Here is a 26,399-nt window from a genome sequence, read left to right as displayed (position 1 = left end):
TATGCAAAGAGCAGTACAGAGAGGGCTTCCCCGGCACAGGTGTGTACAACCTGAGATGAATTCTGGGAAAGGGACACAAGCCCAGGATGTGCAGGACAGACAGACAGTCCTGTCTTAGTGAGTAGAAAATAGGGACAAAAGGTAGCTGGTTCCCAGAGACTAGGATAAATAGTTTGGGAGTATCGTTTCCTGGCAGCAAATACTGATAAGATTCAACAATCTCTTCATCAAACCAAGAACATTCCACAGAGACTATGAAGGCTCTGGGAACAGGCACAGTGACGCCAAGTGAAAAGCCAGGCCAAGCTGAAGGGAGTCAGTCGGATGAGGCACACGGAGCACCGACTGATAGTCTAGAACACAATGGGAAGTAGAAAACGGGAACAGTGAAGTACAAGGTCACTGAGGTAAAGAGAACAGAAAAAGGTGACCAAAAGTTGAACTTTATTTAGAAGAAATTAAGAAAATCCCAGGAAAATCCCACAGAAGTCCAGAGCAAAAAACATATCACCATCTGAGTTAGAGTGGACAATGGTCTCCAGGGTTGGGTGGCTCGTCCCAGGGGAGCACTGGAGTTCCTGAGATTTGAGGAGCTCTTCTTGCTTGAGGGTGGGGTCTGGGCCTCTGAAGACAGGTGAGGAGAGACCACCAGCAGGAAGGGCTGGCGGAGCAAGTACCAGCCAGGACAAACTAGACTGCAACCATGGAAGGGAGAGATGGTCCCAGCCAGACAAACATGATGGCGGAAGGAGGAGAGAAAGGGATGCACACAGGGTCTGAGTTAGTGAGAATGAGATGCGGCAACTCTGTGAACGGAGAGAAAAATCACAAACAGTAGAGTCAAAAGTCAGCCTCTCAAGTAAAAATGGGAGGCACGCTGACTTCTCAGGAGAGAGAGTTGATAGGTCCTGGTAGAAGAAGCCTCCAGAAGGTCAAGAGCCAATCAGACAAAGGGTTATTTTAGTTCCTATAACTTTGCACGAAAATGAGTAGCCAATGGAACTGAAAAGTGATCACTATTCCTCATCTTTTTGACTTTTGAGGCAAAAAGAAACATTAGGTTTCCCTCTAAAGAAGTCACATACAGTCTCCCCTGGCTCTCAGAGTCCAGGGTCATGGCCATAGACAGGAAGGACCTTCTCATTAAGAGAGTGTGACCTCTAGATAAAGGAGCCCAAACCAAATTGAGGATGCAGTTGATTAAAGGAATGTGACCTTAGGAAGCATGTGCAAAGGAGCAGAGTTACAATCAGGAAAGTGTCCTGACTGCTCAGAGATGACTAACATGTGTTGGTTCATGGGCTGTTCCAAGAGGAAATGGCTATTTATTTTAAGAACATGTTTGGAAGCAGTAAGTCAAGAAAACTCAGCACATCAGAACTCTCAGCATTTAGTTCAAAATCTCCACATGCAGCCTCTCTCACTGTGGGTATCATGAGAAGTAGAAGACCGCCTCCTGTTTCCAAGCCTATCCACTGATATTTAAAAGGGGTAGACACCCTAGAGGCCTTGGCCTTAATTTCAGCTTTGAGAAACAGAAACGAACAATAAAAGGGTAGGGAGAACAAAGGAAACAGAAGACCTTTGACTTTTAATAAGAAGCACAGTAACTGAGCTACCATTTCCCCATAGCAAAATAAATCATAGTGTGCAAAAACTTTTCTCATGTTTGCTTGTAGCAGGCCGCCTTTGAAAATGCCCTGCATGTTATTCTAGCTAAAAATACCCCTTCAGGAGAACCTGAAAACTGCACGAAGCATAGAACTTTCAACCAATGTTCATCAGCTCCATATCTGGCTGCATTTTAACGTTTTCCACAATGCGCCTCCCTTTTCTTCCTCCTTCTCCCGCTACAGTGGTCCCGGGGGGAAAAAAGCTCCACTATGGTTTTGTGAATATGTCAGCCTCTGCAAGGGAGGTCAGGAGGGAAGGAGACATTTGTAGGCTCTCTCTGCCTTTTATGTCTGGGCTTTTACTCACAAATCCAGCCAGAGTCTGCTCAGAGGCAAATCCCTTGCAAGCCCCTATCTCTGATTCTCTGCAATTTCAAAGAAAGGTCCTTCTGGTCCCCTGACTCTCCCACCCAAATTAATATGCTCCTAAGAGAAGCATCTCTCATTAAAGTAGTCTTTCTTTGTCACAAGCAACAGTGGAAGTTGGAAGTTAGTTACCCTGGAAAATCTGCTTGTTCAAGGATTTTTATTAATTTATGGATCAAAGACCTAGACAATGCACCAGCCCTCGACATACAGCTGGCTTTTACCAAATAACAAGCTAAACAGTTTTGAGATTTTATGGGCCTCTTGCATCTCTAGTATCTTAAATCACTGACAGTCACAGATGCATTAAAAATTCAGGTTTTAATTTTGCCCATAACTATTCATTCTCATTTTGCATTTAAAAGTTAATTAATAACCCAGCAATATTTCTCCATAAATTATCCATTTTTCCACAAACGTAGTCTCTGTGAAAAGAACTGCCTTTCATAATCCTGTATAGACTAGATTGTCAACACCATTATCATGTTTCTTTGCATATTTCTTTCTGCTATAAATTGTATTCTGTTCTGGTTAGGTCCATGAGAGCTTCTCACTGCAACCTCTGTTCACCTGCACCAATCAGAGCCCAGTCAGAACTATCTTCTCCCTGGTTCTCTCTAAGTGATAGTCTTTGCTGGGATATACTGAAAAAATGAGATATTTGTGGTACCAGAAAGTCTCTATATACATCACGTCCACTATAATATGATTTTTTTACCCCAAAAGAAAGCTAAAATAACCCATTAAGGGAGAGTAATGACTTGCAAAGAGCTCACTAAGGATTAAGTAAACACATTCATAAAGACAAAGAATAATCATATAATAACTCTCCTCATTCCTTCCTTCCACTCTTAACTAACCTGATGCCCATGATCTCCATCTCCTGGAAGTCACACCTGTATAATCCCCTCCCATGCAGTGTTGGAGGAACCTGTAACTGTGACTTGCTCCTAACTAATAGAATATGACCATAAGGACAGGTTATCACTTCCATGCTTATGTTACATAAGACTGTAACACCTTTATTACAGGAAAGCTCTCCCTTGTGGGCTTTGAGGAAGCCATCAGGCTGGCAAGGCCCAGGTGGCAAGGAACTGAGGGCAGCTTCTGGTTCACAGCTTCAGTCCCGCAGCACACAAGGAACTGAATTCTGACAATAAGTACGGGATTTGGGAAGCAGACCCTTCTCCAGTTGAGCTTCAGATGAGACCACAGCCATGGTCTACAGCTTGGTGGCAGTCTTGTGAGATCCTTAAGCAAAGGATGCAGGCAAATTGTGTCCAAACTTCGAACCCACAGAAACCATGACCCAGTAATTATGTGGGGCTTTAGGCAGCTTAAATATTGTGGTAATATTATTATGTAATAACCAGTAATACAGATTTTGGTACTGACATGCATGGTACTACTGTAAGAAATACATAAAACCGTGAAAGCAGCCTTGGGATCCGGGAATGGGTAAAAGAAGCAAGTAGAATTTTGAGGAGCATGGCAGAGAAAACCTATATATCACCTTGAACAGACTGTATTATAAGCCTAGACTTTGTGTGTGCTACCAGTGAGGATTTAGAAGGACATAGGATGAGGAACTAAAACTCAACAACAAAACCAACCCAATTAGAAAATATGCAAAGGACTTAAATAGACAGTTCTTCAAAAAAAGATATACAGATGGCCAATAGCACATAAGAAGATGTTCAACATCATTAGTCCTTAGGGAAATGCAAATCAAAACCACAATGAGAAACCACTTTATACCTAATAGGATGGGTATAAAAGAAAGGAAGTAAAGTAACGAGGGTTGTTGTTGAGGATGTTAAAAACCTGTAACACTTGTATATTGCTAGTAGGAATATAAAATGTGTTAACTTCTGTGGAAAACAGTTCGGCAAATATCTATACTTAGAATTAGGATATGACCCAGCAATTGTACTCCAAGTAAAATCCACAAAAGAAATGCAACAGAGGCTTGAACAGACACTCATATGCCAGAGTTCACTGCATCATTATTTACAATAGACACAAGGTAGAAATAACCCAAATGTCGACTCATGGGTAAACGCACAAATAAAAGATGGTATAGCTATGAATTCAAATATTATTCATCCTTAAAAAAAATGAAGTTCTGACACATGTTACAACATAAACCTTGAAAAACATTATGCCCAGTGAAATAAGCCAGAGAGAAGATGGAAAAAATTGTGTTTTTCTATTTATATGAAATGTCTGGAATAGGCAAATTATAGGGACAAAACATAGATTAGAGGTTACCAGGGGCTGGAAGGAAGAAAAAACAAAGAGTTATTGTTTAATGGTTACAGAATTTCTTCTTGGGGTGATGAAGACATTTTAGAAATAGTGGCTATGTTTGCATAATACTATGAATGCCATTGACGTCACTGAATTGTACACTTAAAAATGGTTAAACGGCAAATTCTATGTTATATATGTGTGTGTGTGTGTGTGTATCTATGTATATATGTGTACATATATATAAATAAAATCATAATAAAAAACTAAAAAGGAAATCAGAGCATATTACTGGAAACTAGAGGAAGAGCCTTTTCATACAAGGCAGAAAGCTTCCAAATTGTTGCTGAAGTTCTATGGAAAGCAGAACATGTAAGTGTAAAGCAGTTACAGAGTTAGGAAATTCCCTAAGTGCTGGAGGTGCTGCCTGGCCTTTCTTTTTCCTGCTTATTGTTAAATGTAGCAGAAAGGAAAAGAATGAGGGAAGAAATAATAAACAGAAGGAACCAGGACCAAATAACTTTGGCAATTCTGAGCCTTTACTGAGGATAAAAAAAAAAAAAAAAAAAAAAAAAAGCTAAAATTAAGAAATAGCTCTTGAACATGCCAGAACTGGCTGGCATAGAGTAAAAAGCTGAGGATATGACTATACAACCTTTGTTAAAACTTCAGAAGGATCAAATGATCGAGGTAGTATTAAGCCACAAACTTGGTCCTTTCAAGAGCAGGGATGTGCCTCACAGATCCCCTCAATCACAACAACCTGTAGGGTGTTGGCCCTCAGCAATCCCGGCAGGATCCCCAGGCAGAGAAGGGACATCGCCCCGATATCTGTGGGTGTGGTTTAGTGTAGTGGAGTAAACACCAAGGAAGTCCATGGAAGACCCACAGCGAAGTACCAGCTTGGATTGTAAGGAACGTGGAAAGTATAAATGAAACAAGGCATCAGAAAATCCAAAATTCTACTGGCAGGAAGCAGACTGATGAAAGCACCCAGCAGCAAGCACATGCCACCTTTTAAGAGAAAGGAAGAACATTTCAGGAAGCTGAACTGAGAGCCCAGGAGGCAGAGCCGAGAACCAGGGAAAACTATGGTCAGGCGTTGAAACTTACAGAGTACCTCCCAGCATCTCCCAGGCTATATTTCAAGATTTCTGTGGAGCAGTGGGTCCAATGTACTTCCTATTTCCCCCTTTTCAACAGAAATGTCTATAATGGGTACCCTCTGCCTGTCCCATCTACTATTGCATATGGGGTGTGTTGGTGGCATATCTCATTTTAGAGGTTGACAGACTGAGAGGAACCACGTGGAGGAAACCTCAATCACATGTGGCCCTGATTTAAGGTGCAAGAATTTGGTGAGATGACTTAATGGCATAAAATGTGTGGAGACCTTGGGAGTGTGTGCAATGCATGTTGCATGTGGAAGGGATGTGAATGACTGAGAGACACATAATCTACAGACTATGGCAGATATGCCAAGGTGACTTCAATGATCCCTCCCTCCTTGTATCCATGTCCTGTGTAAACCCCTTTCTTGAGTGTAGACAGGGTCTTTGACTTACAGAATATGGAAAGCTAAGGGCATGTGACGGCATTATATAAGTATATAATGCCCATCCTACAAGGGGACACTCTTCCTTGCTAGGTTTGAGAAAGTAAGTGACCATGATGAGAAGGCTCATTAGGCAAGAAACTGAGAACAGTCTCTGGCAAACAACTGATAAGAGAGCAGAGTCCTCAGTCTGAAAGCCCATGAGGGGCTGAATGCTGACAACAGCCACGTGACCTTGAAAGTAAATTCTTCCCACAGATAGGGACAACAGTATGGTGACTGCTAGGGGGAGGAGGGTATAAGGGGACTAAATGGCAACAGAAAAAAATACAATGAGGATCAAATTTAAATTTTTAAATACGCAAAAATAAAATAACTCCTTCCCCAGTGGCGCCTGAGATGAGATCACAGCTCTGGCCGAGCAAAGAAGCCAGGTACACCATAATGGAACTCCTAATCCACTGGCGCTGAGAGAGAAAAAATGTGGGTGGTTTCAAACCTCTAAGTTTATGGAACTGTGGTCACAGAACAGGAGAGCACTAATACAAGTAATGACATCTGCCTTTTGATGATATTCATGCAAACGTCCACAGTTTCATCCTTGTTGGCAGCCTCTTTGGGAATAGATGCTACTCCTCAATTCCTGATGCTCGTGAATATCATTTCCAGGTAATTTAGAACAGATAAACAAAGTGCCCATAACTTTTAGAGTACATGTAAAAAAGTGAGATGTTTTCTTTATTACTTAAGAAAAATCATTTCAATAGTTCTGAGATGTTTGTGGCAATAAAGCTCTCATTAAATTATTCCCCATATTGAAGATTTTGTCTCAAATGAAAAGTCACTAACTATAATCCTGGCTTTAACATAGAGACATTTGGGGGGAGAATCCTTATATTCACTTGTGGCCTCTTAGGAGTTCTTTAGGGTTGATGGAATTTAAATAAGCATGAGGTGATCGTGTTAATGATTTTGGATGCTTACACCTTGGTCCTTTGTTCCTTATATGGAGACCATTTCCTTTAATCTTGAGTTTAGTTCTCAAATGTTTGTAACGGATGCTATTCCTTTATATTGCTTAGATGGAGAGACCTCAAACAGAAGGTGGCAAAGAAATCTAAGAACTATTTGCTTGTGAAGAGCAAGCATGTACTTTTTCTAGTTTTCATTAGCCTCTTTCTAAGCCACTAGAAAGGCTATTCAATAGGGAGGCTTCCATTTGATAAAAATCTTACATAGTCTCTGTTCTTACCACCCACCCATTTAGTACCTAAATCCAAATTTCCTCCATTAACCAAATATTCATTTAGCCCAAAGCAGCATTTCTTCAGTAAAAAAAGAACATTTTAAATGTAAGTCCTCCAAATACACTGGCCATCCTGTTTTTTTTCCTGAAATCGAAGCTTTAAGAACAATTGAACATACATATACTCATATTTTTACCACAGAGTAAAAACAGCTTCACCCTTCCTGTGTGCTCAGCCCGGGAAAGGTGGTAACAGGTGTGAGGTCTGTGGAGGTGCCATGATGCTAAGGGCGGCGTCACACAGATAAAAGTGGCTTTACCTGAGTGGGCTGTATTATGTGACAATATATAGCATTTTAAAACTCCCAACCAATTTAAAATCTTACCAGGCTTAGAAATAGCAGGGAGACTGCTCTCCCATAATCAGCTTTCTCACTTATCAACTGGTGTTAGTTTTGAAGTGACAGACTTTCACAAGAGTACCTTGGGGGATCTACTTCAAAAATGACCAACCCTGCTTTGTAAAAACCATCTTTCATTTTACTCTGAGCTGAAAGGAACAAAATTTTAATTGGTAATTTAGGAATACGGTGAAGAAAAAAAGGGATGATTTTGTCTGGTTGTTTTGAAGTTGTAATAAATACCTAATGGAGAACTATTTGTTAAGTAAACCTGTTTTTATATATAACATATAAATAAATATTAATCACATAGCAATGACTGCATACAGTATTTTATGAGGCTCCAGTGAATCCATATTACCAGATACAAGCCTTACTGCATTTTAATTAAAAGATATTGAAAGTCATTTTCTTCCCCACGGGATCAATACAATAAATTTATGTGAGTATGGCAGAATAAGAATCCTGAAAGTGATGTGAAAATTACCTACTTGGATATTCTCCAATGACCATAAATGGGAATGTACTCTAAATATGCAAAAAAGAGTCAAAATCACAGTTGTAGATTGTATGCAGCCAAATCAAATGTCGGATTCTATGAAAACCAACAGACTGTTAAATGTATGACTGAACTGAAATGTCCCCGTGACTCCTTAAAGCTGAAAATACACATGGAAAAGAATGCACCACTCTGGGTCATACTATAGCTTCACTGAGGGTATCTGTTAATAGAAGAATGTGTGTCAGTTATAAACATAACCCAAAGCTTAAACATATTCTCACGTATGCTCCAGCTGCTTAATATATAGTTCTGAGGGAGAAATTTATTTCTCTGGCCAGTACACCTGGACCCAGGACCGCCTTAAGTCCTACACAGAACTGTAGGTTTTGAGACTGGTGTAAGTGAATTCTAACACACACAAGCACAAGCTTTCTCCAGCAGACTCAAGTCTCCAGAGATCCCAGTATAGACAGGGACAGGTTGCCCACTGTCCCTGGATCAGCCACTCCATTGGGACTTGCTCAGCTGAGCCACCTGTTTAGGGACCACAGCAGCCCAATAATGCTGTCACACGGGGTTCTCATCAAAATGTAAGGATGTCAGGAAAAGAGGAGGAGACAATCCAGCTCAACAGAAGGGACTGCCACAGTTAAGCTAAGCTTGATCCGAAACTAAAGCTGCAGGCAAACTGACGGCACTGGAGGGACAGGAAGTGTGAGGATAGTGATGCTGGGGGCAGAGGCACATACCGTTCCTCGCGGTTCTGTCCTACACACACCCGGCCCCCGTGCCGGGGCGTGGGGTTGCTGCAGGACCGCTGGCGCACCTGGAAGCCAATCCCACAGGTGGTGCTGCAGGGAGACCAGGAGGTCCAGGGGGTCCAGCCTCCGTTCCTGGGGGGAGGAAGCAATGCGGTCACAGAGTCAAACTGGCTCGGAATCCGTCCCCCACCTGCACCCACCTCCAAATTCAGGTGCTTCTCCACATGGACCACCCGATTATGGGCTGTGAAGGTAAAGAGAACCGGGGCCATGAGACTAAATGGATTGCATCATGGGAACTTCAATTACTGTGTGATTTTTCTCTCAGGTATCTGATTTATAGTCAAGGTAGGAAATTTAAGACTAACATTTTCAGTGAAATGTAAATAATTCAAAATGGGCTATATTAGAAACTATGAAGAAATTTTAGTATGAAAATATTAATCTAATAAGAAATGTGAACAGGGCAGAGGAGAGCAACCAGGGAAAGTCGGGACAACTGTAAAAGAACAACAGTAAAAAAAGACAGAAAAAGAAAGAAGAAATGGTAATTCACTGAAAAGCAATTACAGATGAATCCTTGAACATTTTGAATTTTTGTTTTTACTTGACTTGTACAATTTCAGCTATAATTTAAAGTGCACATATGAAGAAAATAATCATCAAAGTCTACACATAATGCTTATTTTAAAATCAATAAAAATCAGCATTTCTCTTGGTCACATTCATATTGATATAGAACATAGTAATATCTGAAGCTTTAAAACAAACTTTATTAAAAATGAAGAAAGGATATTTTAAATTCAGATTCTTGGCTACTTTCTTGCAATTTGATAAAGACACAAAGTATAAATAAGGAATGCAAACTATGTATATCTGAATTTATTTGTTTTTCATATAGGGGTATAAAATAAGATAGATATATTAAAAGATAAAATAAAAATAAAATGAACCACTTTTATAAAATATAAAACAGTGCTTCTAAAATATAAAATACTCCTGTGGTCACAGTGCTATAGGTGTAGCAGATAGAGGAGGAAATTGAGTATAGTTGTGAAAGAGAATCAAACAGCCACAACAAAAACAATAAGGAAAAGACACAGGAAACTTACTCAATGGATCACACTGTTTAAATGGGTCTCCAGTTACCCAGTATCAAATGTTCACAGAGCTGGCTGTGGGGAGCTCAGATATATTGAACACTAGAGCAGAGGCCTTTTGATTAAGGACTTGGCTTCTACTATCTCTGAGGTATGGCCATAGCACACAGCAGCAGAAGTCACGTGGTGTACCCTTAGGACAGAGCACGCCTTCCTCCAGTGGCTGGGTTTTGGTGGCTGTAACTCTGCTGATAGGATCTAACAGCCATGAAGGGCAGTCCCAATTATGAAGTTCCCCAGAGAACTCGGCTGAGTTCTTTGCTGGGTAACCAAGGCTCCTTCCTTCCCGTCTTCATAGGGGTTGACATTGGGGCATACTACAATTTACATCCTGAATACAAATCTTGTGTTAAAATGGCATTCCTGACCATCCAGGACAAACATAGATTTTTGCTCATAAGTTACAAAACGGAAGGTATAGGTAAGAAAAATGGAAGGCTACAGAGACAACCAACTCCTTTCAAGGCTCCAGGCCTTCCCTGGAACTCCTGCCGATCTATTAGCTAGTTACGTTTCTGAATCAAAGAATCAATCTCTCTCTCTCTCTCTCTCTCTCTCTCTCTCTCTCTCTCTCTCTCCTCTTCTCTCTCTCTCTCTCCTCTCTCTCCTCTTCTCTCTCTCTCTCTCTCTCTCTCTCTCTCTCTCTCTCTCTCTCTCTCTCTCCTCTTCTTCTCTCTCTCTCTCTCTCTCTCTCTCTCTCTCTCTCTCTCTCTCCTCTTCTTCTCTCTCTCTCTCTCTCTCTCTCTCTCTCTCTCTCTCCCTCCCCTTCTTTTCCTCTTCCTCCTTCTCCCACTCCCTGCTCAGAATTGGAATTCAGAAGTGACATAGTCTCTTGAGGATGCACTTTCAAATCTTTATTGTAATTATAAAATGAACCATATTTTTCTGATTGATGGTGAGTCTGACTTGGCTCTTGTTTGACAGTAAGGTCTGGCTTAGCCAATTAATTTACGCTGTGGATTTCTTTTCATAAATTAGATGTCATTAATTTTGCTGCTCCCAGGTATTGAGAAAACATTTAAATAATGTCATGAGATAAACCATATAACAAAAAATATACTTGCAAAATGTATTAAATTAGCAATATTTTGAATTTTCTAACATTTTGTGAGTATATTGGGTTAAACAAGGTTCATATACATAAAGAATGACAGGCTAAATTTAGTCATTTGAATGATCTTAAAGGCTCTCTGATGTTCTTTGTAGAAATTGAGGAAGTATGTGACAATACTAACTGAGCAAAAAATTCAGTTTGCAAATTAGGTGGTTTCCAATGTTTTGCTTCCAACAAAATTGAAGGCCAACAGAAACAGATTATCCACTAATATAGGAGATGTAAAAAAGTCTTTGATATTAGATTATCATGATCTTGGCAGATAATTTTGAAAAAACTTAGAGAAGTGAGTGACAATGCTATGAGCTTACATTTCCAACTACTTATGTAGTTAAAACCCATCAGCATTTAGAACTAGAAGAATAAAACATAAAAGTGGAATTGGTGCTAAGCCCTTACTGATTTAGGCAAAGAGTTGCATTTATGCTTGAATAGGAACAGTAGTTGGGAATTAAAAACAATTGCATTAAAGTATAGAATTCCAAAAACAAATCTCATTTTTTCAATGTTAAGTAATTATCAGTTAAAATGTGTAATGTCCATAATATTTAGATTGACTGTGTGTTAATTTTCAAAATACATATTTATAAAGACTGTGGTTGTCAGAAATAAGAGTTTTTTAAACTCCATTTATATACTTGTTTTGTGATAGTTGCACAAAGTATAATAAAGTATAATAGGGTAACCAATATAAGACTTTCAGAAATAAAAACTCAGCATATTAGGATTAGATTCTAAAAGACAACAGACTAGAAATAAGAAATTAAAGGGAAGGGCAAACATAAAATTTTTGAATGTTCAATAAAAGCCTGCTCATCAATTTCTTTAAATGGGGAGGAAGCTAATTATGGTAGGTAGGTTCTACTTACACATTTAAAAACTGATATAACAGGAATTACGTCTTTGAAAATACTGAACCTTTTCACAAAACAAATTAGATGCCACTCTCCAGGCATTTAGGGAGCATCTAGTTTAGGGGGCAGGTGAGGAATTTGCTGTTATGACCACTGCACCAGAAAAACCAAGTATCCAAGCACAAACACTGAGAATAAGAGCTGCCCCACTACAGTACGACGGACTTGTGTGGACATGTGAGCTTTAGTTGCTACCCAAGATGTGTCCTTTAGAGACTCAGAAAAGTCAGTTCTGTGGGTAGGTAGGTAACTTCTCAAATTACGAAAACTACCTGACATTGTTGGCTGTACTCCAGAGAAAACTGCTTCAGACAATGCATACTGCTTTCTGAATCTCCATGAGGGTCACTAACTAGTAGATGGGCCGTTAGGAATAGTTTTAGATTGATGAATTAACTGGCATCCAAGAGAGGATGAGCTTATATACTATGAGTGCAACTCTGTCCTTGCATATATTGGGTGCAAGGTGAGGGCCTCCCCTTGATGAAGTGTCTGCCATGGTGACAGAGGTCCCTTTCCCTGGTCTGACTAGAAGGTGGGCTGACCGGCTTGCAGAGCATCACATCTGCACAGTGTGAACCTCTTGTGAGCGTGCATTTCAGCATGTGTGAGGGTCAGGGACCTGGGACGCCACCATTTACAAGAACAGACTGTGTCACCGTGGCAGACACTTCATCAAGGGGAGGCCCTCACCTTGCACCCAATATATGCAAGGACAGAGATGCACTCATAGTATATCAGCTCATCCTCTCTTGGATGCCTAAATCTGACCTGAGACTTGTTTTCATTCTCAGGAACCACCTAATGGCAAGGTCAGAAGGGCAGGGCCTGCAGCTCTTATTTCTAAGCACTGGGGGGTCACTGATGCTGTCAAAAGAGACAGCTGTGAAGAGCTAAGTGGATTAGGCCAGTGCACAAAAATGGACTGTGTAATGCTAATAAGGGACTACTATTCTACATAGTCCAGAAAAAGATTGTAATTGACATGGATGTTTCCCTCAAACGAGCCAATAATATTGTGCACATTAGCAATATTCTTCCTAATCTAACGAGGGACATGAGAATAGGTTGATATTTATAGTCTGCTTTAGAATGTAAAATATCCTCCTAGAAATTATGTAATTTTGAAGCAGTAAGTGTCCTTATCTTTTTCTACCTTTCTCTTGAGGTGGGAAGGTGTACATTAGGAATGATTTCCCAAATTCCCCAACAGTCAGTTTACGCATGGAAATAGGCCTGAGTGTTGGGAGGGACGTACCTGGAACAGTTGGTGATCTCCATGCGGGGGCCTGTGCACTGCCAGCCACCACACTGGGGGGCCGGGCTGTCACAGGAGCGGGTGCGACAGAGGCAGGTTCCCACGGCGTTGCCATCTGTGTGTGTGCAGGGCGTCCACGGGGACCATGCACCAAAGTGCCCATCCACAGTGAGGTTCCTTGTCTAGGAAGCAGATTCAAGGAAGGATGTCAGAAAAGGTTAAGGCAGCAAACATGAAGGAAAAATGGGAGGTCTCTCACAAGACAATCAGAACCCATTTATAATTTTTTATATTACAATAAAAGGAGGAATAGTGGAATATTTCAAAGTAAAGAAGAAGAGGTCATTGGTGAAGATAATGATGGAGGAGGTGGGGGAGGGGAAAGGAGAAGGCAGAGGAGGAGAGCGAGGAGGAGGAGGAAAAGAAGAAAAAGAGCAGAAGAAACGGGGGTGGGGAAAGTGGTGGTGGAGCGAAGCATGCTAATAGCTTGATGATCAGGTGATAGCAGAACTATCCTCTAACGTGAGAAACCCATGGAACTAGAAGAATTGGACCAAAAACCAACAGATGTACAATTGTGTTGCATTTTTATATAGCTTAAAAAAAAACAAAAAACAAGAGATTGATTAACTAGTTGTCACTTAAGACCTGGCCTGGCTCAAACGTCACTTAAAACCAACAACATTTAACTTACTTGTCAAGTGGTTGGCACTGTGACTATAGTCTTGTTAAGGTCCCATTAGAAGTAAAAGTGTTGCATAGATCATGCGGAAATGAGGCCAAGTTTCATTTCAGTTTTAAAAACCCAAATACAGTTTCACGTGCCCTCCTTATGCATTTAAATGATGCTCTACTCAGACAAGACCTGGACACAGATGACAAGGAACTCAGTTCCCAACTGCCCACAGACCCGCAGCCTTACCCATCGGCTCCTGGCATGCAGGTGTTTGGCTGGAAGGTGGTTAATGGGGACAAAAAATTCTCACAAAGGCATAAGAAGAAGGGAAGTTTCTACTCTTTGGGGCATTTTCATATTGAAAACATTTCACAACTTTTATTCAAATCACTGACAGGTTTGGTTCAGTGGCTGAATTGGTACAGGATATGAGTGTTTCCCTACTGAGCTAGTTATTGGGGGGCAGGTGAACCATGGAAAGAATGGATTTGACAGCACAGGGCTGGACTGTGTCATGTGGGTACCGTGGGGCTGCTCAGTGTATGATGCACGGGCAGGTGGCTGTCCCTTTGACACCACACACACCCCATACATACCTCATTGAAAATAGTGCAAAACCTAAAGAGCTTAAAAGTAAGTGAATATTTAAAGCAAAACAGCATGAAAAAAACAACCAAAACAGTACATTTAGTTAGAATATCAACAACCATGTATCTTAACACATCATGTTGACCCTAAATTTTTATATTAAAAAACTTCCTCCTCCTCTACAGGCCTGCTTTTCTACAGACCAGACCCCCACTCAGGCCAGAAGGAGCTCCAAAGCCTCTCAAATGCTACTGGGGTGTCAGGAAAAGGGAGCTGCAGAAATTACAAAGCATAAAATAACAAGGCTTTATGGCAGAGGTGAGGTCCCAGAGATGAAGATCTCAGTCTTAAGTAATTACACGTAGGAAACAGAAGCCACAGTCCACACAATTTTGAGGAGGATGGCGTAAAGGCATCTGGGCAGAAGTGGGGGAGTGTGAGGGATAACTAAGGTCAGGGGTGCTGTTGTTACTTTTGGAAGTTTAGGAATCCTCTCGATAGATGGTGACTGGAACTTTTGAAATGTCAGATAATTTGGAGACAGATTACAGGATTGGGGTCAAAAGATTCTCTCAAAGCCACCTTGGCCTCCATTTCCTCATCAAAACACTAAGGAAATGGGCACAGAGACTGTTAGGGTCTTCTTAGCTGTAAGAAGTCATGCAGAAGTCTGACTATAGGAAAATGAGGATTTGTGAGGCCAGGAGGAAATATAATATAGTAAAAAATGAAAGAAGATGGAAAGAAATCATTCAGAATGCCCCAAGGGTACATTTTGTGATGGGAACATACTCAGAAATTGGCAAACTGAAAAAATAAGTCAGTGACTCGAGGAAAGGGAACTGTAAAGTCATGAGTCAGCCTTTGTGCCCGCTGAATGTATCAATAAGGTGACAGAAATAAACGACTACAGGGAAGGTACAAGGAGAAAAACCAAGAGTGGGAGAAAAAGATAGACAGACAAGGAGCTGCACTCACTGTCCCAATTCCTGACAACGTTGAGGTTCCTGGCCCAACCCATGTGCTCCCTGAAACTCAATCTCCTATTCTGCAGGGGATCTGGGAATCTGTTTCTGCAGCCTCAAGAGCCTAAGGCAAGAATCCCAGCAAAGGTGGAGGGTGTTTATGAAGGCGATACTTTAAATGAAGGAGCTTTGCATTCATCATGGGAATTATTTCTTGTCACTCCCCACGAAAGAGGAGGTATCATGCCAGGGCAGTGTTGACACCAACAGCCATGCCCTTGACAAGGACATGCCACAGGCCAGGGGGCTAATGCTGATTGGCCGGAGCCGGTCTCGCAACCCCACTCACTGGGCCAATGCTGGATCTAAGAATGAACATGTGACCTGATCATGGAAAATGAGATATGAGTCAGCAAAAGGCTTCCTGAAATTCTTTTCCTCCAGCTAAGAGAAAAACACTCTCTGCTCCTTCTCATCCTTCCTGCCTTGGATTCAGTTATGTGAGGATGTAATGCTTCACGTCCCAGGATCGGGGGAGAGCAGAAGGCTCAGGGAATAGAGACTTGCTCTCCTGGTGCCTCCCCAAACTGAACATAATCATCCCTGAAACTGCTTTCTTCCCATCACAGGTTGAAAATAGTCAGTTTGAATGCCCTATTCATAGGGAATTCAATTTCTTTTAAGTAAATGCTGTTCTATTGGACAAAATATTGATATGCTATTTCTACAGAAAACCCAAACTAAGATTTAACGAAATAGTTATAAAATTGCCAAAAACTGCACAACTAGCGATTTGGAAGATGTAATGGAAAGGCTTGTTTGCCTTTTCTTTACTGAGACCAGGGTTTCTCAATCTCAGTACTATTGACATTCAGGCACGGTAAATCTTTGCTGTGGAGGCTGCCCTATTCTTTGTGGAAGAGTAACTCACATCCCTGGCCTTTGACCTCTGCCCTCTGATGCCCCAGGATCTGATAACCAAAATTTCTCCAGATATTGCTAAATGTCCCTGGGGACACCTCCAGTTAAGATCCATTGCATTAGACATCCTTTTTTTCTCCCCTCCCTTTGGGCACTGATGTAAGATAACAGGGTCTTAGGCAAAGAAAGGAACAGTGTCATGGATGGGTGAAAACAGGCTCACATATGAGCGGCAGATGAAAAGAGAGGAAGAATTTGAAATAAATGACAGTTCATGAAGGCATGAAGAGAAATGAGGTTTAAAAAATAGAGCGGTTAAGAGTAATAAAAACACTTGAAAGCAAATGCACTCAGAAAATCATTAATGAGAGGATACAGTGATATAATTCTGCAGGATGAGAATGGGGAATTATTTTTTTAGCCATGGATAAGGTAGCTAGCTGTCTACCTTGAGGAGCAAAGTTTTCAATTCAGAGACATTGCTGTTGGTTCTATTAAATTTGAAGCAAGAAGAGTTTGCAAGATTCTGAGAAGCACATGGGCTCTCTACACTGCATTTAACCATAGGCTTGTTCTGATGTTGAGTATGTTAGTTTGAGAATCTGCCTTGGAAATATCGTAGCTCTATGGATAATGGGGTAGGTTCTGCTGCTTTGCTTCTCCATATGAGTAGGTATTTTTATATTTTCTTAGCTTTCCTTAAACAGACAGACATCAGAAATAAAGCTATCTAGAATAAATTCTCTATGGTTATGCTCTCTTCTAGGTTTCTGCCAAGTGATTTTCTATTTGGGGTATGTGCTTTATATTAGTTAATATTAAGTCACAGTAAAACATATGCCATGTATATATGTAGATAGTTTAGTATATGCCATCCACCGGGGTAAGTGATGTGCATGTATTAACTCCTTGAATCTTCCCAACATCCATATTATTACATCCCATTTTACAGATAGGAAAACTGAAACTCAGAAGAGGCTCAATTTACTCTCAGTCATACTGGTTCTAAAAGACCCAAGTTCATTCTCAGCAAACTAAGTCCAGAGACTGATCTCAGACACTTCATTCTGTAATGCGATTCTTAGATCATTCTTTGGTTAGTCTCATGGAAATCAGCTTCACATACTCTTACCCCCAATTCTGTAACAGCAAAGTTCCCTTCACCTGGGAAATAACAGATTTCCAAGAGCTAGCTAAGGAAGATCCAAGTTTTGTTAACAAGCAAAATCTAAAATCTCATTTCAATACATTCATATTCAGTTAAATTAATTCCCAACTGACCCAGGATGGAGGTGCATTTGATGTGTGCAGAGGTTCCTAGAGCATATCTTTAGGTTTTTACTGTACTCCAGCCATCATTTTCTTATACCTACATCAAAATCTCCTATTTCCTAGTCGAACACCTTTGAAGAGAACTAAGCTGAAATTCTCTGTGTCTTCTAATAAAATGGGTGAATAGAGGCAATCTTTATTTATTGCCTCTGAGTTCTGGTTCTTTCCTCTATAAAATGGAAGCAATGATGTCCATCTTTGAGGATTATCGTTAACATTAAATGAGTTAATCCATTAAAAATTGCCTAACATGGCACTGAGTACATGGTCCAGATACATAATTAACCTTAGTCATCTTTTCATTCTATTAAAGTAGATATTTTCAAGTCTTACATGACATCTGTTATGTAAAATAATTACATAAATATTAAGTCTGAGAACTAATGGGTAGCAAATGCTCACTGAATGCCATGATTATCCCAGAATCTCATCCCTGTTTCTAAAGTATCCTGTGCAAGAGTAACAGGAAACATTTTGTGAGGTCAATGATTGCGTTATATTTGTTAAAAAAATACATAGATTTCATTACAAAATTTAGAAATAATATTTCACCTGCTATCTGAGCATAATATGCAGAGTTATCACTGGATCACATGCATGGATCCACCTACAGGCTGCTGCCTTGGGAAGAGGATAACAGATGCGAATGACAATGCCTCATAGATCAGAAGTATGGGATCGGAATCCTGATTTCCTTCCCAGTGTAGTTTTAGAACCTGTGTAAACCCTTCAGACTCTGACCTATGGCATTGCCATTTACATGGAGGGCTTTGGGTTGCAACATTGCTAAAGTCCTCTTTCACTTTGAAGATGCTAATTATAGACCGTAGCCCAAGAAGAATTCCTGATTGTGATACTTACTTGGTCTATATATTTTGCTAGTTATTGCATGATATATTTTGGAACAGGAACTCAGCATACAATACAGTATGCTGGCAACCATGTATCCTATCCACAAAGGACACAGACTGTATTCATGCATAAGGCCCAGGCAGATTCTTCAAACTATGCTCTCCTCTTTCAGCAATATTACAAGTTATGCAGGGCATACATATATATTTCTTGAATCACACTAGATACTTTGATTTAGATCTTACTCAAGTATTTCCAATCCATTAAATGAGAACAATGTTTTCAATTACATTTACATAAGCAAACAGAAGTTTAATCAATAGTCAGTCCACTATTGCCCTGTCTCCTGGATAAGAGAAATCCATAAACATTTTTAAATAGTGACCTTTCAGTGGAAAATAGGCCTTAAGGTACTAAGTCCCTGGGAAGGTTCTGGGGGTCCTACAGGCAACTTGAAATCTCTGGAGAGCACAGGATTTCAGCAGCAAATGGCAGCCTCTGCATGAAGTTTAACTGGAAAACAAACTTTGGGGAACTCAGCTGTGCTACACTGATTGTCCAAGATTTGTGAAGATTTCCAAGGTAGGTTCCCATAAGAGGGTCCACTATCGGTCTCAGCACATTCAATATCCCTCTAACGTTACTGAAACAGAACCTCTTCTCATTGTTCAGCTTGGGCTTTTACACTGGATATAAGCTGTGTTAGTCTCATTTAAAAACCCCTCAGCTTATATTGCTTAACTTCTTTTGGCTAAAGATATGTAGATTAAAAATGTATTTTGCTGATTATACAATTTTATGTATTTTTAACATTTCTGAAATCAGCTGGCATCTTGTATTCCATGGAAGCATTTTTTTTTCTTATAAAACAGTAGTGTACTTCACAAGCAGTGGCATAACAAAAATGATGAAAATATGGTAGATTTAGCCAATAAAAGTAAGCCTTTCTTCCATTTCGGTCAAAAATAAAAAATAACATGGAAGTAAATTACATTTTAATAGCCTTTAAAAATACACCTCTCTGAGTTAAGGCTGCTCTATATAAATGCTAATAATTTTCATCTAGTTCATTTTTTCCCTAAGAAATAGATTGCTAGAAAAGGATATGTAATTAAAATAGTAGTTGGGTTATACCAGACTTCCCATTTTCTACATGGTAGCCTACATATATGAGGAAAATACATTGCTTTGTTTCCCGAGTATTGCTCAACACGACATAGTTCATTTTCTGTTGTTGGATGTTTTCCATATTGTTAACTTATTAAAAGTGCATCTTGATATATGACACATTATATAGGGTGAGAGGATAGGGATGAATTTGTATGAGGAAATCACCTCAAACAAGAAAAAAAAAAGGACCTTATTATGTGCTTTCCAGACAGAAAGTCAGAAATTACAACTCAGCTATAATTTTAAAGCAGAGAAGGGAGAAGGACAGCTTCGGCCCCAGGGCAGATTCACATCACCCTCTGGCCTTCCTGAGTTTACAAGAGAAATGTTCCTCTCAGCAGCAGTGACAACTTCTGTAACAACCCCCTGATCACTTCTTAAGTGTTGGATCATCTCCATTTTTGGACTGCAGAAATATACAAGACACATATTTGTAATAAACCAAGTGGCAGGATGTGTATTTTTCCATTACATAAGTAAGCATGTCTCAGATATCCAATAAAACAACCATGGGTCTTAGACCAATGGTCTCATTGCTTAAAAAGAGCTGCTATTATATTCATTTGCTCCTTTTACCATTAAAATTTTAAGGTCAGATATCTAGAAGAAGGTGTGCTGATTCTTCTAAAATGCATGTCCATACATTAGAGTTGCACTGCAGGGACCAAATGATGTTTTCTCTGGCTACAAGAATGAAAGGTGAACACCATTGTGCTTGTTGAGTGCTGGTCAGAAATGAAAAGGGATGTAGAACACAGGCATTTTAAAAAATCAATTTCAAGAGATGCTGCAGAAAAGTTTACTCCTAAAATCAGAGATCTGAAGCAACAACCCAAAGGACTAGCATAACCCCCCCTGCAAAGATTTGCTCGGAGCCCAGAAGAGGTTATGAATTCACCATTGCACTGAAAGGCCTTGATCTTGTGCCAACATTTGGGCAAGGACACTGGATTTAATAGCCCTGGCCTTCATCATGTAATTCTGCCTGATTTTCCCACTTCCAAATGGAAGGATGTCTTCACGGACATGGGTTTAGATAATAGAATTAGAAGGTTCCCTGATAGGAAGCAGACCCAAAGTTCACATGCCCCAAGCAGTTCTGTATTGAAGAAACAGCACAGATTTCCAATCATGGAATATGTCATTTCCCTGCTCAGCCCTGTCTTGCAGAAGAATGCCAGGACTGAAAGTCACAGAGATTAGCAGTTATGTGACAGCAAAGTAACTTAACAAATTTACAAATGTGTGGAAGCTAATAGCTACTAATCATATTCTCGGTGGGGGGAAGAGGGGGAGTGAGATTATTTAATTGCAGGTTCAAAAGACAAAGGAAAAAAATCAACTGGTTCCCAAAAGTGAATATACAAAAAAATTGGCTGAAGAAAATGTGGAATCTGTTTTCTTGGATTTACAGTCTGACTCCAAATGCAAGTGAGCTTCCCTTCATTCTGCAGAATTCACTGTGGGAATGCACATTAGATTGTTTCTCCCAGACTTGGCTGTGACCCTGCACAGAATCTACAGGACTGCCCCACATGGGGTTCAATGGTAATATCCTTTAGTTCATTCATTTATAAGCTCTGCTTATATGGGCTTCTGAAATTATAGCTCCCAAAGGGAATTGGTTGGTGTGGAAGGTGCTATTTTATTAATGCAACGAAGGGTACAATAGTTCACACCAAACTCTGGAGATAAAAATTGAAGAATAAAACAGAGATATTACATCCCATTTTCAAGCCAGTACTGTTTTCTCATAAGATACTTCTCTTCAAAACTACAAAAAGCTTCTGCCAATATTCTATGTGGCTCTTGTGCAAGCTAAGAGCTGAGTAGTTCAAGAGAGCACAGAGAGGGTGTGCCGAAAAGGTCCTAAGATAAAAATGCGTGGATGTCATTCAAGTGCCGGTTAGTACCAAAGGACAGTGGGGTTGCTGTGGACAGCGTGTCCAAAGGACTGAGAACGTGGACACTTACAGGACAGGTGGAGATGGTCTGCTCCCACTGAGTCATGCTCAGGCTCTCCTCCAGGCTCGTGCATTTCTTCATCACCACGTCCCAGCCACAGTAAGGGTCCTGGGCCCCGATGCAGGCACTGGAAACACACACGCAAGGGTCAATAGAGAGGCAACTTAACTAAACTAAAATGCAAACTAAGGCAAGCCTGGTCTTTATGACTTGACATGGGAAGTAATTACGAAAAACAAAGTTTCAATCTGCACACACCTAGATGTATCCAATTAAAATTTAAAAACTAATTTTCATTGAAATACCCATTTTTTTCCTAAGATAGAGGGCAGATGACTAAATGACTGTCTGTGGCAACAGGAGCCTTTTGATGTCACCAACAGAGCTAAAGTCAGAATTGTGCGATGCTCAAAAATACTAGTTGTTTTTTATCATGACCACCACCATCATCAACAGTATTAGTTTTTGAAAACCTACTGTGACATGTCAAATTATCTCATTTAGATACAAAGAACATTTATAGAGAGGTATTATTATTATTATTATTAACACTTCTTTTATCACCAGAATCATCACTACCATCAATATCATCATAACTATCATCAACACCTTAATAAAAGTTATTATTTGTTGAACACCTACTGTGATATATCAAGTTATTATATCACTTAGACACTCAAAAACTGTAATGAGGGAGGTATTGATGAAACAACAAAGAAAACAAAGACACAAAATTTATGAAATTGGCCCAAGCACAAGCAAATACACCCAAAACCCTGCAATGTGGTAAGTGCAGATTTAATAAAATGTCTTCCTTTTCAGTACCATAGCTTAAAAATGTATTAAAATCTTGAATTTAATAGTAGTTTCATATAGCTGTCTACAATGTTCAACATATTATTCAGTAGTGTTGTAGATAGCGGATATTTTATTTTAGTTTTGTTTCAGTGAAGGAGTTAATATACAACCTAGGCATTATCAGATGAAGGTTTTGGCCCCCATGTTATAAAGGCAATAGAAGGCAGATGTGGGTATGCAGCAAGTAGACAGAGAACACTCATAGAGCCAAAATTATACAGAAGACCATCCTACAGGAAAAGAGGATGTTGCACACCTGAGCATTCTCTCTCTGAAGGGGCCAAGAGGTCAGCTATCCCAGAAATGGATGTGAGGAAAGGCAGGTGAGTACAGCATGGAGGTTTAATGTCTTTGTAGAGTTCAAGGGAGAATATGTTATAGTTGTCAATTAGTCAAACATGGAACCAGTGAGGTAGTAGAAATAATAACCTGGTTAATGTTAGTGATATGGAATAACTCTAATTAATACACTATGTTAACCACGTATAAAGCACTGTTATCAGAACCTCACCTCTATTAGATCATTTAAAACTCATAGAACCTTATAAATATAGTTCCTTAATTAGTTACTGCATTTATTCCCACTTTAAAATGAAGAAACTAAATCAGAGAAAGGCAAAGTCCCAAAGCTGGGGAAGAGACATCCAAAGACAGTAAATCGGGCAACAGAGGTATAAAATTATTACTTAACTGTCAATGCAATTATTACTTATTAACCACCTAAATCGTTCAAACAAATGGTTAAAATTGGTGCTTTTCACAGCAGGACTAAGCTGAGGTGGGAAGGGGTGTGAAACAACCATCAGTCACTATAACCTCAACAGAACTTTTTGATAAGTGACCGGGCACGTGCTAAAAGGTAAACTAAGGCTCATTAAATTTTTCCAGAGTTTATTTGAGTAAACATGAATTCTAACTGAGCAGCATCAAGCTGAAAGTGGTTAGGAAGTTTCACAGACAGGAGCTGGGGGAGGTTTTTATAGAAAAATCATGGAAGCAAAGCAAGAAAACAACATGATAGGCTCTAACTTAAGTGGTCGCCTTATCTGGGGAAGCCTGGCTGGTTGTAAGCGATTGGTTGTTCTTAAGTTTCATTCTGTCGGCTTCAGACACATCGACTGGCTGAGCTTTGGTTTGCTTACAAGGCTCCCAAGGCATTGGAGCCCCTGCAGGCCAATGGCCTCCTCGTTTAATTACTTTAACACACATATATTATTAACACTTCCATGCAAAAAAAAAGCACACAAAAACAATAATAAAGGGCAAAGTAAAAGCCTTCCTTCTCCAGGAGGAGGCACTGTTCACACTTATATATTTGGGAGATAATGTCTCTATGCCAATAAGTGTGCATGTGTGGATATATACTTGTATTATATATAGTCTGTGTATATTTATATATTATTGCTATTTACATATACAACAATTGTGTGTAACACATACAAAAGGGACTATACACACAGACTCATGGATTACTTTTTACACATAATTATATATCATGACACTTTTCTTTCAGTAAATACAGCTCTACCTTATTTCTTTTGATACCTATATAGTATTCTGTTACCTTGATGGACCAACATTTATTTAAATCCTTGAAAGCAAGGCTGAAATGGACATTTTTGTACATATTTTCTACATAATAAACTTCCATTGACTAATTAAAAGTTATGGATGTTAATAATTTTGTACCAATCCGCAGTATGATGAGTGCCTCTTTGTCCTCTTCCTGTTTCATATTAGATATAGCCTTAAAAAAATAACTTAGTTCTTTCTGATAGATGAAAATCCAATTTTCTAGTCATGTGTTTTATTTAACCGTGAGATGAAGATTTAGAGTGTGTGTGTGCAGTTATTGATTATCCGTATTTCTGTTTGTGTAGACATTTATTTATAACCAGTTCCTGCTTTTATTTCTTTTTAACTGGGTTATTGGTTTCAATGTTTTTCATGTGGCCATTGGCAGCAAAAATTTCTGTGTTGAAGAAATTAACCCTCTATCAATAGCTTTTCCACTACTGTTTCCATTTGTCACTAAATATTTTTTCTTGAGATACAAATGTTTTAAAATTTTATACAGTAAACTTTATGAATCTTTTCCTTCATAGCATCTGGATTTTATGCCATATTTTGATGGAACTCCCACTCTTAAAATATCATAAAAACATTTACCCAGGATTTCTTCTGACTCTTCTGTTGAATCATTTCATTTGCCCCCTTATCTTTTATTTTTATTTTTAATGTTTTTATCCTCACTCAAGGACATGCTTATTGATTTTAGAGAGAGGGGGAGGGAGGGAGAAAAATAGGGAGAGAAACATCGATATAAGAGAGAAACAGGAATCAGTTTCTTCTTGTATATGCCCTGACTAAGAATGACCTTGGAACCTAGGCATGTGCCCTGATGGGAATCAAACCTGTGACCTTTTGGTTTATAGGCTATGCTCAACTGACTGAGCTACACTGGCCAGCACCACCTTCCTATCTTTGATCCATCTGAGATGTATTTTAGTAACTTTCTTTCCTGCCCTCCCCAAAATTTAAAAAACAAAAAAACCCTATTTTAAATCTAAATTATTCAAACTTCAACACAAATGGATTCACAGCTTGGAAGTAAGAGCAAGGAAGCTGTGTTGGGCATCCTTTCCTGTTCTCTATTAAATTCAGAAAGCATCTTTTCAAACACAAGTTTACATCACAGTGTGTGAGCAGCGGCTTTTAAAAATCTCTTCTTGAGCATTGGAATATAATTTATAATAATTTACTCTTTTAAATAAAATTTTATTTTAATAATCAGTTCCATTGAGTAAAATTTCACCTGTATTTATAGTATATAAAACAAAGCTTAAATTTTTCGATTTTAAGAACTTGCAATTTTTAAGACACACAACAATTGATTTAAAAACATCTTTTTTCTTTCTTTCCTTTTTTTTTTTTTTGCAGGGGATAGGAAAGCTGAGAACTAATGACTACATAAAACCAGGGAAAGTGCACCTTTTATATCTATGAAATGAGATTATTTCATATAATGGAACTAGGCTCCAGGACAACAAATTCTTCCAAGTAGCTCGGCCTATGCAGATGCTGTTCTGTAGGAAAATGTCCAGAGGAAGTTTCCTTCGAGTGCAGTGCCACCTATAAGACAGACCAGGGCAAAGGGTGGAAACTAAGAACTCTTCTGCCTGCTGCTGCCACCTCATCAGGCTTTGACAGTGGAATCTGACCCCAGTGTCCTACTGATGGCCTGGCTGACAGAATGCACAGTGTGTACCACACATGGGAACTCCCATGTCTGAACCATTTTCATGTTGGTGAGCAACGGGGCACAGCTACACTTACAGAAATTATTCAAAAAGCCTGAGTTCCTTTTCAAGTTCCTTATTAAAGCAACATTAGACAAAATTAAAATTATAAAAAGGGGAAAAGTTCCTCCAATTCCTAACTTTGCCTCGATATTCCCCTTGTAAAGCCACCTGGAGAAATGAAACAATGCCACAGGGTTACACGGAATATTTTAAGGTATTTTAAATGAAAAGCTGTTGCACAAACATCACTTTCTTCCCATAATGGTTGCCAGTTCTGCACACTCTTAACATTCCACTTATCCAGTAAAATATTAAAACTTCTCTACAAACACAAATGCTTATTCATTAAAAATACCATTTATATGTAAATGTTTTCTCAGATAAAATATTTCATACCATAGGTGAAATTCTAATGCGCTCTATACCTTTACTCTTAATTATACTTTATAAAAGATGAGTCATCATAACATATTCTTTTGGAAGGTGAATCTATTAAGGAGACCATGTGGAAAATCATAGACTTCCTGTTAACCATCATGGAAGTGGCTTTTCTTTATTCCACTTCGAAAA

The 26,399-nt window shown here is 39.4% G+C and overlaps 1 protein-coding gene across 1 annotated transcript in view; it reads right to left on the bottom strand.

Moving 5' to 3' along the window:
* Positions 1-26,399, bottom strand: part of SEMA5A (semaphorin 5A) — a 435,475-nt gene that overhangs the window by 51,036 nt on the left and 358,040 nt on the right. The window contains exons 13-15 of the mRNA XM_090276235.1: positions 21,679-21,796; positions 13,201-13,382; positions 8,743-8,886 (exon numbers count right to left, since the gene is read on the bottom strand). Of these exons, the coding sequence (XP_090132361.1) occupies positions 8,743-8,886; positions 13,201-13,382; positions 21,679-21,796 (444 nt within the window). The remainder of the gene's footprint in view (positions 1-8,742; positions 8,887-13,200; positions 13,383-21,678; positions 21,797-26,399) is intronic.

The sequence above is a fragment of the Furipterus horrens genome, unplaced genomic scaffold (genome assembly GCF_987537825.1).
Source record: "Furipterus horrens unplaced genomic scaffold, mFurHor1.1.pri manual_scaffold_5, whole genome shotgun sequence".
Taxonomy (NCBI): domain Eukaryota; kingdom Metazoa; phylum Chordata; class Mammalia; order Chiroptera; family Furipteridae; genus Furipterus; species Furipterus horrens.
Note: the sequence above shows the minus strand (reverse complement) of the source record. Positions and strands in the feature narration are given on the sequence as shown.